Raw genomic sequence first — 16,436 nt, forward strand, 5'->3', positions numbered from 1 at the left:
TCCTGTCTTCTATGTTTCTATGTAACTTCTTCTCTCAGAGGGTCGTAAATTTGTGGAATTCTCTGCCCCAGAGAGCCGTGGAGGCTGGGTCATTAAATACATTTAACGTGGAGATAGACAAATTTTTGAAAGATAAGGGAGTGAAGGGTTATGGGGAGCGGGCAGGGAAGTGGCTTTGAGCCCAAGATCAGCCATGATCTTATTGAATGGCGGAGCAGGCTCGAGGGGCCAAGTGGTCTATTCCTGCTCCTAGTTCATCCTTGACTGTGCTCTTGAGCCAACCTGCTTTGCAGGGTAATGGGGCAAGTTAATATTTTGAGCAGGTGCCTAAGCTCGTTAACAATGATGGGGGAGGTTTCGGGTCTGGAGTGCAGAGGGAATTCGCTGCAGCACCTCGCCACAGGCGAGTGGGCCCACGGTCCCGGCTAAGCAGTTACAACAACAGGCCGACATTTATCCATCAACCAACACCACTTAGACAGATTATCTGGTCAATCGTCTCATTGCTGTTTGTGGGACCCACATTACAATAGTGACTAAAAGCACCTCATTGACCGTGAAGCACTTTTGCACATCTTGAGATTGTGAAAGGCGCGGTATAAATGCAAGTTCCTTCTTTTCTTTTTAAAACTGGCCTGATTTCAATTATACCAGTTTCCATACTTGTGATCGGCAGCATTACAGAGAGTCACATTTAAACTTTAACCCTGCCCCACAAGGTAGTCAGCAATAGTGGATGCCAGGGGCAAAGGTGCAATGAATTACATATTATGAACAGCTTCCCTCATTTACATGGTGTAGTAAAAGAAAGAAAGGCTTGCTTTAGACGGCACCTTTCACGACCACCGGACGTCTCAAATTGCTTTACAGCCAAGTACCTTTTTGGACTGCAGTCACTGTTGTCATGTAGGAAACGCGGCAGCCAATTTGCGCACAGCAAGCTGCCACAAACAGCAACGTGATAATGACCAGATAATCTGTTTTTGTTACGTTGATTGAGGGATAAATATTGGCCAGGACACCAGGGATAACTGCCCTGCTCTTCTTCGAAATAGTAGCCATGGGAGCTTTTACGTCCACCTGAGACAGCAGACGGGGCATCGGTTTAACGTCTCATCCGAAAGACGGCACCTCCGACAGTGCAGCAATACACTGCCCATATGTCAGCAGGCAGTTGATGTGACCACACCCACTTGAACCAGAATTTTTGACTGGTGCAAAAGAGATGGGACCCAGCAGAATGGGCTCCTCCTACCATCATTAAATAAATTTAAAACAGAAATAGACAGTTTCCTAGAAGTAAAGGGAATTAGGGGTTACGGGGAGCGGGCAGGAAATTGGACGAGTCTAGGTTTGGATCGGTCATGGCCCTGTGGGTGGTGGAGCGGGCCCAGGGGCCGTGTAGCCTGGTCCTGCTCCTACTTCTTGTGTTCTAATTCTGTGTTAGATTTCAGGAGATGGTTCTATTCACAGGGATTAGTGGAGACCTCGGGAACAGGCTGCCAGCTAGAAGTCCTTCAAGAGTAAATTGGGCCTGTTCCTGGCTGGGGTGGAGATCATATTTTACAGAAGGTAAGTACTGCAGGAAATACAGGGACAGAGTGATCTCCTGGACGAGTTTCGATCGCCTAGATGGGTCGGAGAGGAATTTCCCAGATTTTTCTCCCAAATTGGCCATTGGGTTTTTAATCTGGTTTTTCGCCTCTCCCGGGAGATCACATGGGTTCGGGTGGGATGGAGAGTGGAAGTAGATTTGAGGTTAGGATCAGATCAGCCGTGATCTTATTGAATGGCGGAGCAGGCTCGAGGAGCCGATTGGCCTACTCCTGCTCCTATTTCTTATGTTATGTACCCTAATTTCACACCACCGTCACCACTCGGGCTACACTGGCTTTCTTGTAGAAGTTCGCCTTTATAACTGTCAGGGGTATTACACCTCTGTCACCAATAAATCTGCAGGGTAAAACCTCCAGCAACTGGGGATCTGTACTGATAGACAATAAATTCTTTTGCATTACAGCAATGCCTTCACCACCCAAAGTCGTGGGTCGTGCTCAGTAAACAGCGCGCCCGAGATTAAAAATCCAGGTCCAGGCAAATCTAACCTCTGACTCATGTTTTTACCAGGTCTCGTGATTTGTCACTGGTTCGTGAAGCTGCGTGCTGAGCTCCATCAGCAGGCTTGCAATAATAACTTGTATTTATATAACTGCCTTTAACGTCGTAAAACAGCCCAAGGCGCTTCACAGGAGCAATTATCAGACACAATTTGACACCCAGCTACATAAGGAGATATTAGGACGGGTGGTCAAAGAGGTAGGTTTTAAGGAGCGGCTTAAAGGAGGAAAGAGAGGTAGAGAGGTGGAGAGGTTTAGGGAGGGAATTCCAGAGCTTGGGGCCTAGGCAGCTGAAGGTACGGCCTCCAAGGGTGGAGCGATGAAAATCGTGGATGCGGAAGAGGCCAGAATTGGAGGAGCGCAAAGAACTCGGAGGATTGTTGGGCTGGAGGAGGATACAGAGATAGGGAGGGGCGAGGCCATGGTGGGATTTGAAAACAAGGATGAGAATTATGTCACGAAACAGAGGTGCTGATACACGGCATCAGCTCAGTAGGTCAGTGTGTAGACCCATCGTGCTTGCACAGTGCTCAAGATCTTGAAGAGCAGTGGGCGGACACGTGCAACAGTGGGTTTCTGTTTGGGAGGAGGTCGACATAGAAGCCAGCTCCATTCGAGTAGGTAAACGTAGCAGAGTGGCACACCTGAGCCACTTTGGAGCCAAACTGAAGGTAAAAGAGCATTAAAATGGGTGGTAATCTCTCCAGTACTTTTAATACAACCAGCTTGTTTAAATAGTGAGTACTGATGTCAATCTTGGAGACAGAACCGCCTGTGAGGAGTTACTGAACCGAAAAGCACAAGAGAACTGGATTAATACACACACAGATTCACACACAAGCATTTTTGCATCACTGAATGTTATCAGTGTTTATTTAGCTCCATCACAATCTGCATCAGGCTCAGTAATGCTACCAGCTAGTTCCTCTAATGAGGTCATTGGCAATCATTGTTCAAACCAAATTCAATCAACAGACTCAAATATTTTTGAAATTTAAATTGATTTGATGTTAAACACAGATTTCAGCATTTAAAAAGGTCATGTTAACTATTAATGGCAAGACTTTGCACAACAACTTGTATTTATATAGCGCCTTTAACATAGTAAAACATCCCAAGGTGCTTCACAGGAGCGGTAACAAACAAAATTTGACACCGAGCCAGATAAGGAGATTTAGGACAGGTGATCAAAAGCTTGGTCAGAGAGGTAGGTTTTAAGGAGCGACAAAGGAGGAGAGAGAGGCAGATTGGTTTAAGGGAGGGAATTCCAGAGTTTAGGGCCTTGGCAGCTGAAGGCACGGCTGCCAATGATGGAGCGATTAAAATCGGAGACGCTCAAGATTTAACAAGAGTTTAATTACAAGATTCTCTTTTCCAACTGAGTTGGTGTCTCTAAACTGCAGCCACAAGCCTGTATAACCCAACCCTCAAAACCGAAGCCTATTTCTTATTTTACCATTTTGAATTTTGTGGGCCTGGAGGTTTGAAGAGGGCTCTTAGTGCAGTTGCCTCACTGGAGGATAATTCTTAATCAGAACAGCAACTCGAGACTTACAAGTTACATTTTTGAGTTATTTTATTCTAGATACTTTTCCTTATATATTTCAGACTGTTCCCACAGGTGAGATCTTGGTCCCTACATCATCAAGATAGATATTTAGGCAATTTTCAAAGTAGGCTTGTGATTAATAAGTGGAAAGCTTTTAAGATTACTTCAGTCACTGATTCAATCCTGTGCCTCAACAGGATCCTTCTAGTCTTTGAAAGGTGGCAATATAATGCTACACTAAATGTTAACTGCCAAACAAATTTATTAAACAAATAGCCATTCAAGTAAACAGTAGCAGTACCATCATTTCTACAGTAGTACCCCTAAGTTAATTCCTTATTGCAACAGAGAATAAATTAATGGTTCACAGCTTTCATGCTGAGCTAAATTTTAATACGTCATTATCATCTCATCGGTTATGGAAATATTTGACTACTCACCATTCTTTGCAAGTTTCAGATGGAGTCACTTGAAAAACTACAGATGCTTCTTTGCAAGTTCCAGATAAACATCTTGATTTGAAAAGGGCAAGTTGATAAATTCCTTTGAAACAATTTCCGGAGTCCAGCAGAGTTTAAATAACTGTCTTCCTGAACTGAAAAGGCTGCTGAGAACACATGTCTGAACAAATCAAATAGCAGATTTGTTTTTAAAATTCAGGGGCTCAGCTCCTCCCTTAGCATTTATTGCCCATCCCTAATTGCCCTTGAGAAGGTGGTGGTGAGCCGCCTTCTTGAACCGCTGCAGTCCGTGTGGTGAAGGTACTCCCACAGTGCGTGTTGGGGAGGGAGTTCCAGGATTTTGACCTAGCGACGATGAAGGATTGGCCGATATATTTCTAGGTCAGGATGGTATGTGACTTGGAGGGGAACTTGGGAGTTGGTGGTGTTCCCATGCGCCTGCTGCCCTTGTCCTTCTAGGTGGTAGAGGTCGCGGGTTTGGGAGGTGCTGCCGAAGAAGCCTTGGCGAGTTGCTGCACTGCATCTTGTAGATGGTACACACTGCAGCCACGGTACGCTGGTGGAGGGATTGAATGTTGAAGGTGGTGGATGGGGTGCCAATCAAGCGGGTTGCTTCGTCCTGGATGGTGTCGAGCTTCCCGAGTGTTGTTGGAGCTGCAGTCATCCAGGCAAGTGGAGAGTATTCCATCACACTCCTGGCTTGTGCCTTGTAGATGGTGGAAAGGCTTTGGGGAGTCAGGAGGTGAGACACTCACCGCAGAATACCCAGCCTCTGACCTACTCTTGTTGCCACAGTATTTATGTGGCTGGTCCAGTTAAGTTTCTGGTCAATGGTGACCCCCCCAGAATATTGATGGTGGGGGATTCGGTGATGGTAATGCCGTTGAATGTCAAGGGGCGGTGGTTAGACGCTCACTTTTTGGAGATAGCCATTCCCTGGCACTTGTGTGGCGCTAATGTTACCTGCACTTATCAGCCCAAGCCTGAATGTTGTCCAGGTCTTGTTGCATGTGGGCATGGACTGCTTCATTATCTGAGGAGTTGTGAATGGCACTGAACACTGTGCAGTCATCAGCGAACATCCCCACTTCTGACCTTATGACGAAGGGAAGGTCATTGATGAAGCAGCTGAAGATGGTTGGGCCTAGGACAATGCCCTGAGGAACTCCTGCAACGATGTCCTGGGGTTGTGATGATTGACCTCCAACCATCACAACCATCTTCCTTTGTGCTAGGTATGACCCCAGCCAGTAGAGAATTTTCCCCCGATTCCCATTGACTTCAGTTTTACTAGGGCTCCTTGATGCCACACTCGGTCAAATGCTGCCTTAATTTCAAGGGCAGTCACTCTCACCTCACCCCTGGAATTCAGCTCTTTTGTCTATGTTTGGACCAAGGCTGTAATGAGGTCGGGAGCCGAGTGGTCCTGGCAGAACCCAAACTGGACATCAGTGTGCCGATTATTGGTGAGTAAGTGCTGCTTGATAGCACTGTCGACGATACCATCCATCACTTTGCTGATGATTGAGAGTAGACTGATGGGGCGGTAATTGGCCAGATTGGATTTGTTCTGCTTTTTGTGGACAGGACATACCTGGGCAGTTTTCCACATTGTCAGATAGATGCCAGTGTTGTAGCTGTACAGGAGCAGCTTGGCTAGAGGTGCGGCTCGTTCTGGAGGTTTCTGGAATGGGGCATGTGCCCACAGCCTTTGGATCCATTTCAGATGTGAGAGTGCAACCACCAAGCCAAGGCTAGAGTTAGGAACATCCATAGACTAATACAGTCTCAGTTCGAAATCGAATGTTTATTTAGCAGGCTATGCAAACTGTTTCTGCCGGTCATTTGGGCAGGCATGTGGATGAGCAACGTCATGTTCAGACATGCTCAAAAATCTAGGATGTTTACGCTCACTGAGAACTACTGCTGGTTTATTCAGTGGAAAATAAAACCTCCTATTGCTTTTGGCTACTTTAATCGGAAAAGCTTAAGAGGGGCTTTGGCACAATAGCACTGCAACAGTCATCACACAATTACACAGGATATACATCTCAGAAACAAGCCATTCAACCCAACCAGTCCATGCCAGCGTTTATGCTCCACTCGAGCCTTCTCCCATCCTTCCTCATCTAACTCTATCAGCATAACCCTCTATTCCCTTCTCCCTCATATGCTTATCTAGCCTCTCCTTAAATGCATCTATACTATTTGCCTCAACCACTCCCTGTGGTAGCGAGTTCCACATTCTCACCACTCTCTGGGTAAAGAAGTTTCTTCTGAATTCCCCATTTGATTTCTTGGTGACTATCTTATAGTGATGGCCTCTAGTTTTGCTCTTCCCTACAAGTGGAAACACACTCTGTGTCTACTCTAATCAAAATCCTTTCATAATTTTAAAGACCTCTATTAGGTCACCCCTCAGCCTTCTCCAAGAGACCCAGCCTGTTCATCATTTCCTGATAGGTTTAACCTCACAGTTCTAGTATCATCCTTGTAAATCTCTTTTGCACTCTCCCGCACCTCTACATCCTTCTTTATAATATGGCAACCAGAAATGCAAACAGTACTCCAAGAGTGGTCTAACCAAGGTTTGATACAAGTTTAGCGTAACTTCGCTGCTTTTCAATTGATGGAATACTCCCCACTTGCCTGTATGAGTGGAGCTCCAACAACACTCAAGCCTCGACATCATCCAGGACAAAGCAGCTTAAACATTCACTCGCTCCACCATCGGTGCACCATGGCTGCAGTGTTTAACATCTACAAGATGCACTGCAGCAACTCACCAAGGAGTCTTCGACATCACCTGCCAAACCCACGACCTCTACCACCTGGAAGGACATGGGCAGCAGGCGCATGGGAACACCACCACCTCCAAGTTCCCCTCCAAGTCACACACCATCCTGACTTGGAAGTATATCGCCGTTCCTTCATCGTCGCTGGGTCAAAATCCTAGAACTCCCTCCCTAACAGCACTGTGGGAGGACCTTCACCACAGGGACTGCAGCGATTCAAGGCGGCGGCTCGCCACCACCTTCTCGAGGGCAACTAGTGATGGGCAATAAAATGCTGGCCTTACCAGCGACGCCCACATCCCAGGAACGAATAAAAAAAAAATTCTATCCCGCTAGATAGAAACCCTAGTTCTTGGCTTGTTTTTTCTTTAAATGGTCTTATTAACTTGCTCAATTATTCTGGTATTGGTCACATTATTGTAAAAACCACTAACCAGTATCCGTTCAATAGCTTCTCTGATCACACGCTTAATTCTTTGCTGGGGTTGGCGTGCCAGATAGTTAGACTTTTCTAGGCTTCTTTCACTATCGTTGAGGGGCACTGGCCAACAGCAAGCACAAAAAAGGGTCAATCAGTTCCTCGTGTCACCTGCCCAAAAAACAAAAAAGCAGTCACCTGATCTGGAAATGAATGAAACTGGCTAGGCTAGAAACTGAAGGGCGTGGAGCAATGAGCTCTCCGACACACACGTGACCAAAGTAAATACAGAGTATCATACCTGAATCAAGGGGAGTTTTAAAATACCTACCCAGGCAAGGGAATTGTAGCAGCAACTTGGTTGCAAAAAAAATGCTGGATCATTTCAGATCTGTGCCAACCTCATTTGGGTTTCCAACTCTGGTTGGAGGCATTCCTGAAGGTTCGATCACGTGACATCTGACCGTGATCACGTGACATCCGATCACATGATCAAATATTTATCCCACTCCCTTTGAAATGAAGTTGTAGTCTCCACCTCAATAGCCACATGTGGTGAAGGGTCCTACGGTCTAATGGCCCTCAGTTCAAGAACCTTCCTCTTCACTTCCTCCTTGCTTCTTCCAGTGAGAATCTTTGGTATCCATTCGCCCACCAGTACACACACGCAAAAAAAAGTTACAGTAAACAGACATCTGCCTGGAGTTGAGGTTTTGAGCATCAAAGGACTTCTAAACTGTAGCTGCAATAAGTGGTCAATGAGTCATGAACATCTTTCAACAAATGGAACGCCCCATGACTTCAACAAGACCGTTGTTGAAAAGGAAACTGCAACGGTCACAGGGTCAGCAGCCTTCCACAGTGTCTGTTCTCACTTTCTACAGAATTCAATGAATTTAGTGGCTTTATTTTCCGTATCTACTTCTGTCAACGGTTACTCCCACTATTGTTCAAGTATTTTTCGCCCATCACACAGGTGGAAAATTTATTGTTATCTAGCCACTGATTTTTCTGGAATTGGTTGAGTGATGCCCACAGATACCTCACCCGCCAACAGTGCCCTCTCCTCCTCTCTGAGCACGTGTCTGCCTCCGCACCTCCCCCTAGCCGAGAAGAGTAAACATGGTCCCTTGTCAAACCTTGCCGAGGCACTGAGTGAGGATGCTCCCACATACTGTTACTGTTCTAGGGTTACTGTTCTACGATTGCAACGCAGGACAGGTAACCTGAAGCAGCAACCCACTTACACAAACATAAAACCAATTTAAAACTGAAAGAATACTTCTTTCTCTCCCTACCGTGCCGTCCCATTATTCTCCCCTTCTCACCTGAAGGCCCCTTTAGCTGGGCTACAGTTCCATAGGAGCCAAGATGCCATTCCTTCACGCAGGAGCCTACACTGCAGGTTATACAACAATGGGAGGGCATCTTGGCTGATCCTAATTCCATTCACATGTGCACTTCCCGGCAGGAGGGTCACAGGAACAGAAATCTTGGCTAATTTTTCCTCTCCCAAGCCCAGTAGGAATCAAAACCAATGCCAGTATCCTTACCACTGCCCTAGTTGGAATCAGCTCAAGACGTGTGGGTTTGTGTGACTCAGTGCTACACCAGACGGTTCATTTATCTACTAATCCATCTAGGGAAGTTCTTAAATAACGTGCTTAAATGGCATGAAATCAAAATTCACTGTGAAACATTAAAACAGTAAACTTTTCTTCTTGCAAGTTATTCAATACAAGTCCATCTCTGTTCCCTCTGCTCTAACCCAGCCTGGGAAGCTGGGTTATGGTTTCTATCTAACCACTGGCATTGCCGTACTGTTATCTGGCAGCAGGAAGCATGACTGAGTAAAAATGAGGTCAGTTTTTCCTCTTCCGGGAGATCTCTAATGCCGAGCTGTCACACACCACCCCGAACAAGGCAGCCAAGGCCTGATGAATCTTTCCAAGTCCAGACAGTATTTATGCTTAGTGTGGTTTTTTTTTTAAACCAGAAATTGAGAAATCAGCGTTGTCTAAACACAATGCAGGGTTGACAGGATATGACTGGATATATCGAGAACCAATGTTCCCATTAAGCTGCGCAGCGGTCTGGAGGTTCCCGCAGGCCACTCAGCAGCTTTTAAGCGGAAAAACCGCACATGCGTGGAAATTTGAAGGGGCCGCACACCCAGAAAAAAAAACGAGCAGAAACATTGTCGAGAACTACTTCATGCCGGAAAATTTGCAGTTGGTCATTAGCATACAAGACATTTCACCATGTCAGGCGCTCCCCCAATGCTTCAAGGAGAACTTTTGAAGTGAGGAGCCTCAATAAAAGGGGCCAAGTGCAGAACGTTATCAAGTTTGAAAGGTGTAAAAGATAAGACAAGGTAAATCAGGTAACATGGTTAGGTGATGCTGTGTTGGGTTAAAAGCCTGAAAATTGTAGAAGGGCAGGAGGTAAGAAACTTGAGAAAAAAGGAAGGGCTATGGGATAAGAGCAGGAGTGTGGGGCTAATTAGATAGCTCCACCAAATAGCCTCCTTCTGTGTTATATCATTCTATTATTCCAGATAGGGAAGAGATTTGGAGCGTAAAGGCAAGAATAATAATTGGTCAGATTGTTATACTTTGATAAATCCTGTGATTTTCCTAACTTACAGTAACGGTGTCATTTTCTCTCCCAATAACTCATTTAGTTTATAATAAATATCAACTTTTTGCACCCCAGCTGATGACCGTATAGTACTACCAGTCAATGTTCCCTGTGAGCTGCGCTGTTCTGCGCGGCCTGTTTCTTTCAAGGTGAGGTCCCTTTAAATTTCTGCGCTTGCGCGGTATTTACAATGTAAAAGCCAGTGAGCGGCCTACGCGGGACCTTTCCCATTACTGCGCGGATGCGCAGCTTATGAGGTTCACGAGGTTGATTCCGGAGATGAAGGGGTTGTCTTGAGGAAAGGTTGAGCAGGTTGGGCCAATGCTCATTGGAGTTTAGAAGAATGAGAGGGGATATTATTGAAACATGTAAGATTCTGACAGGGCTCGACAAGGTAGATGCAGAGAGGATGTTGCCCCTCGTGGGGGAATTTAAAACTAGGGGGCATAGTTTCAGAATAAGGGGGCACCCTTTTAAATCGGAGAGGAGGAGGAATTTCTTCTCTCAGAGGGTCGTGAATCTTTGGAATTCTCTGCCCCAGAGAGCTGTGGAGGATGGGTCATTAAATATATTTAAGGTGGAGATGGACAGATTTTTGAACGATAAGGGAGTCGAGGGTTATGGGGAGCGGGCAGGGAAGTGGAGTTGAGGCCAAGATCAGATCAGCCATGATCTTATTGAATGGCGGAGCAGGCTCGAGGGGACAAATGATCTACTCCTGCTCCTACGTCTTATGTTCTTATGTTAAAGGGAACATTGCTGCCAGTGCACTGGTATGCTAGCCGATAAACTACTGTAATACCAGAACACGACAGCTGGTACAGTCCTAAGAACATAAGAACTCGGAGTCGTCGGCCATACTGCCCCTCGAGCCTGCTCCGCCATTCAATAAGATCATGGCTGATCATCGACCTCAACTCCACTTTCCCGCCCGATCTCCATATCCCTTGATGTCCAAAAGTCTGAAATGGCCGACCCCTTATCCTGAGACTGTGACCCCTGGTTCTAGACTCTCCAGCCAGGGGAAACAGCCTCTCAGCATCTACCCTGTCAATCCCCCTCAGAATCTTACATGAGATCACCTCTCAATCTTCTAAACGCCAGAGAGTATAGACCCAATCTACTCGATCTCCCCTCATATCTCTGACAGGTGTTGCGTAGATATTAGCAGGCAGAGTTTGCAAACTGTCAATGGGCAGGTGGGCTGGAAAGTGCACGCATGGCAAAAAATGGAGTACCATTTTAATAGACGATAGTTAGTGCTGGGGATTGGAAATCTCCCTATTTCAGGCATTAAGAGTCAGCATCAAGCACAGTGAAGTTCCTCTTCTCTGCCCCAACCACAGAAGAACACCCCCATGCTGAACCACTGTGATTTTCATTTCCCCATTTCTCGTATCAGCAATCCTGACTAGTGCCAAAATAGGGACAATTTTGCTTTATAGGCCTGTGCCCACCAAGAACTCTTGCTGCCCATTTCACATACAGTCGGCAGATAGAGACAACCTTCATCCCATCAGCCTATGCTGGTTTTGAACCCAGGTCCCAGAGGTGAAAGGCGACTGTCAAACCCACTGCAGTACTTCTCCTTAAGTATTGGTTTGATCCTATGTTAGATTCTTATTCCGTAATGAGCAATCAGACTATTCAATTAGCAGAGTAGACTGTTTGTTAAGAACATAGGAACGCAAGAATTAGGAGTAGGCCATTTGGCCCTTCGAGCCTGCTCCGCCATTCAATAGGATCGTGGTTGAACTTCTACCTCAACTCCACTTTCCTGCCCGATCCCCATATCCCTTGATTCCCTTAGTTCCCAAAAATCTAGCGATCTCAGTCTTAAATATACTCATCAACTGAACATCCACAGCCCTCTGGGTAGAGAATTCCAAAGATTCACAACTCTCCGAGTGAAGAAATGCCTCCTCATCTCAGTCCTAAACGGCTGACCCCTTATCCCTGAGACTATGCCCCCTAGCTCTAGACTCTCCAGCCAGGGGAAACAGCCTCTCAGCATCTACCCTGTCAAGCCCTCTAAGAATTTTATACCTTTCAATGACTGAGTCGAACTTTTCCAAGAATAAACTGCATAATTTGTACTCCGCCCAGATTGGCATTCCCATTTAAGCAGTTGAAGGAAGAAAGTGTTACATATCATTTAGGATAATTACGCAGTTCCCATGCTCATGTAGTTGCCTGCAGAAACAGTAAAGTTAATTGTGTACCGCCCACACCCAGTCTGTGGTTTTCTGACAGGCAAAGTAGGGAGTGTCCTACCATAAGAAGCAAAGCTAATTGCCTAATGATGAAATGCTGTGGTTTTCAGGATCACGAAACTTTAAGTGTTTAAAACTACAAGTCCATACAAAACAACTCAATATAACCAGATATCAGCCACATGGAAGTGAACATGACAGAAAACTCCAAATGGGTTGACTTACGTAATGTGCAGAAATCTTCCAGAAAAGCCAGACTCTAACACCTGTTTTGTACACTGCTGCATTTGGAGACACACGTGTGATAGCAAGTCACTCCTTACAGTGATTTAATAACATAGGCTTCAGCCCACACTCCCCAGCTTCCTCTCCTGAAAGTGCTGACTTTTGGTGGGTACAGTTCCAAGATGCCTACAGTGCACTGAAGGAGGCCCCGGACAGAATGGATGAAAAGTCACCATGGGATAATTCATCAAATGCAGCAGTGTACAAAACAGGAGTTAAGAGTCAGCTCATCCCAGGAAACGGGGAGTATGTGAAGAGGGCGTTTACAACACAAATTAAACAAAATGCATCGTGATAATGATTGGGCAGGAGAGAGTTACAGGAGATCAGAACCAAACAATCACAAGAGGAAATAAAGCGCTGGTTAGGCCACAACTGGAGTATTGCGTCCAGTTCTGGTCACCACACTTTAGGAAGGATGTGAAGGCCCTTGAGAGGGTGCAGAGGAGATTTACCAGAATGGTTCTGGGGATGGGGGATCTTAGCTACAAGGACAGGTTGGAGAAGCTGGATTTGTTTTCATTAGAGCAAAGGAGGTTGAGGGGTGATTTGATAGAGGTGTACAAGATTATGACGGGTTTGGATAGGCTAGTCGGGGAAAGGCTGTTCCCACTAGTTGATGGTACAGGGACTAGGGGACACAGATTTAAGGTTTTGGGCAAGAGATACAGGGGGGATGTGAGGAAAAACTTTTTTACACAGCGAGTGGTGAGGACCTGGAACTCGCTGCCGACGGAAGTGGTGGAAGCGGAGACACTCAATGTTTTCAAGGGGAGACTGGATAGGCACTTGAGGGAATAGAGCGTGGAAATGGGACTGACTGGATTGCTCTACAGACAGCCGGCACGGACTCGATGGGCTGAATGGCCTCCTTCTGTGCCGTTACGACTATGAAAGCTTACTCTGAACACACATGAAAGTACCGTTGCCTTGAACTCATTTCCATGGGCATACTTACTTACACATACACACACACACAAAATTGAAATTTCTTTTAAATCTGGAAAGCAGCATTTAGCAATTGATCAGTATTCAGGACTCTTTCAGCACCTTTGTACAGTGACGTCAGTTAGTGGGAGCTCCTGGTATAGTGAGATAAACAAGCATAACACGTTGATTATACGACTCTAGTGCTGGGCTATACATTATAGTGCCTTACTTTAAATACAGGGTGGGTTACAGAAATATATTTTGATAACATATGTGCACCATGTCTATTAGTGCATGCTCTGGTATATTGCCAAATGAGTGGTGTTCAAATCCCCAGGTGTCATACTGAAGCTGTACAGATCTCTGCTCAGGACACAGCTGCAGTACGGAGTACAGTTCTGCAACACCAGGGTCCTGGAAATAGCAGAGAGCACAGCAACGAGGCTGATCCCAGGTGCCAAACCAATGAACTCAGAATCACTTGATAAGCTAGGGCTCTTATTCTAAAAATGACTTCCAAGTGGTCCTTTTAGACGTGTAGAAGATACTTACTGGGATCGGGGGCAAAAACCCAGAACAGTACTTCCGGTTTTGCCAAGGCAGCAGGACAAGGAGGCACTGGTTCAGGGCCAAGTTTAGGACAGTTGCCAGGAAGAACTTCTTCACGGAGAGACGGATCACAGCCGAACAGATAACCAGGAATGATGATTGGGGCGAGGACAATGGGATGATTTAACAGATTGCTAAATCTACACTGGGGGAATTGTTCAATTGGTCTTCTGGATCAACATTTTATAAGTGGAATAGAAGTGGTCAATCCTGAGTACTATTTAAAGTTAAATCATAACTGCAGGACAAAGGGACATAAGCACAAACTAGTGACGGGCACGTTCAGGACTGATGTCGAGAAGCACTTCTTCGTACAGAGTGGTTGATGCTTGGATTGATCTTGCTGGTAGAATGGGGGAGACAAAAACTCCAATGTTATTTGAGAGGCTGTTGGATGCTGTGAATGGGGAAGAGGGAGGAGGAAATGCCTGGGTGTCTTGAGATGTATGAGCTAGATGGGCCAAACAGCCTCTATCACCTATATGTGATCTTTGGACATCAATATTAAAGACCACTTTTTTTTATTCACTGCATTCAATTTTTTCTTCAATTTACAGTGATTACTGTATCTATCTTCTCAATCAGTGTCTGGCAAAGGTGCGTATGAGAGGGCTGCTTCCAAAAGTAACAATCTTTAGCATTACTAACCTGGTGAAACACTGGCTCCTTCCACTGGAGATATACCTGTTCAAAACAAGAACAAAGTAACTGGAACACAGAACAAACCAAACAGCCTTTAATAATACCCACTGGATCACTAAGTAGCCCCAATTGCTCTTTGATCAAGCAACAGCCAAGGATCAACACCAAGGGCCGATGGAGCAGTTATTAGGGCAGATTAAGCTGAACGATTCGAGGCTTTCACCCAGCCCCATACAGCATTCCAGTAGTTCCAAGGTGTACGAGCGTAAATGCTTCTTTGCCTTGTTTTAATGTGGTGCACTGGAAAAGCAGCAGGGTTGTTTCAATTTCCTCTCTTGTCCCTTTGGTACATTTAGTTTTAATTTCACATGTACTGTACTAGTTACAAAATAGGAATCAAGTTGCAGAGCGCAGGAGTGCGACAGCACACTTAAGTCCGTGCACAATGGGGAATGCAGATGCAATCCCCCATGTCACTAGGCTTCCAATCGCCTCTGTGGGCAGGAAGTACTATCAGAGGGAGATTTCTCGGCTTGCTGTTACCTTTCTCCTAGCAAATGGCTCAAGAGCAGTACTGGTGGGTTCTTATGCTGTATTTAGAGGGAATACAGTCAATAAAAAGCCATACTCCGAGACAGATCCTTCATGGTCAGCTGCGGCTCAGTGAGTGGCACTCTCACCTCCGAGTCAGAAGGCTTGTTGGTCCCACTCCAGAGACTTGAGCACAAAAATCTAGGCTGACACTCCAAAATGCCACACTGTCTGAGGTGCCGTCTTTCAGATGAGACGTTAAACCGAGGCCCTGTCTGCTTGCTCAGGTGGACGTAAAACATCCATGGCACTATTTTGAAGAGGAGCAGGTGAGTTCTCCCCGGTGTCCTGGCTAATATTTATCCCTCAACCAACACCACTAAAACAGATTACCTGGTCATTTATCACACTGCTTTTTGTGGGAGCTTGCTGTGCGCAAATTGTCTGCAGCATTCCTTACATTACAGCAGTGACTACACATCAAAAGTTCTTCATTGGCTGTAAAGCGCTTTGGGACGTCCTGAGGTTGTGAAAGGCACTATATAAATGCAAGTCTGTCTTTCTTTCAATGGCCTGACGAGAGAACAGTACCTTTCTGTCAACTTTAAAGAAGGAAGGGAAAACGGCGCAGTGGCTGGCTTCTCGATCAGTGCCACCACGTTTGTTGGGTGCTGATGCTTGCCTTTAACCTTACCCATTATCCCTCAGTCTCACACTGAAAGCAATTTTATTCTGGGATTAGAGACGGTGCAAAGAGATGTTTAATCGATGCAAACTCAGCAACGACGCAAAGGCAATGGCGCCAAACTGGAACTCACAGCTCATTTGTTTTTTAAACCGATATCATCATCATGCAATATAAAAATGAATATCCTGCACAGAAAGCAATTTAAAAATAATAGGAATATAAACTTACTATGGTCACTAGCCCACTGAATAGTACCAGTATAAAAACTAGAAGGTAGTTGCGCGTGTTCTTGTGTTTGAAGCATTCGTACCTGAACGAAATAACAGAATATTAGATTAAGAGACCTAAAAGGCCGCATACCCATTCTTGATAAAATGCTGTACACACACTTGGGGTAACAGAGATCCCAATTTTTGAAAGTATGCTATTCAGGATCAATTTCAAATTTTATTTTAACAGTGTTTCACCATCTTCTATATGCACAATGTCCAGAGATTGCTGTGGACCGCTGACATTTTTTGGTTTTCACTATTTCTCTCCTTAAGGCAGTGGCCAGTA

At 45.5% G+C, this 16,436-nt stretch overlaps 1 protein-coding gene across 1 annotated transcript in view; it reads right to left on the reverse strand.

Moving 5' to 3' along the window:
* acer3 (alkaline ceramidase 3) overlaps positions 1–16,436 on the reverse strand; it is a 177,362-nt gene that overhangs the window by 88,577 nt on the left and 72,349 nt on the right. Inside the window, exons 4-5 of the mRNA XM_085999681.1 lie at positions 16,107–16,188; positions 14,666–14,701 (exon numbers count right to left, since the gene is read on the reverse strand). Coding sequence (XP_085855807.1) covers positions 14,666–14,701; positions 16,107–16,188 — 118 coding nt within the window. The remainder of the gene's footprint in view (positions 1–14,665; positions 14,702–16,106; positions 16,189–16,436) is intronic.

This window comes from Somniosus microcephalus, chromosome 10 (assembly GCF_052327205.1).
Source record: "Somniosus microcephalus isolate GS21.2 chromosome 10, FLI_Smic_1.0, whole genome shotgun sequence".
Classification (NCBI taxonomy): Eukaryota; Metazoa; Chordata; class Chondrichthyes; order Squaliformes; family Somniosidae; genus Somniosus; species Somniosus microcephalus.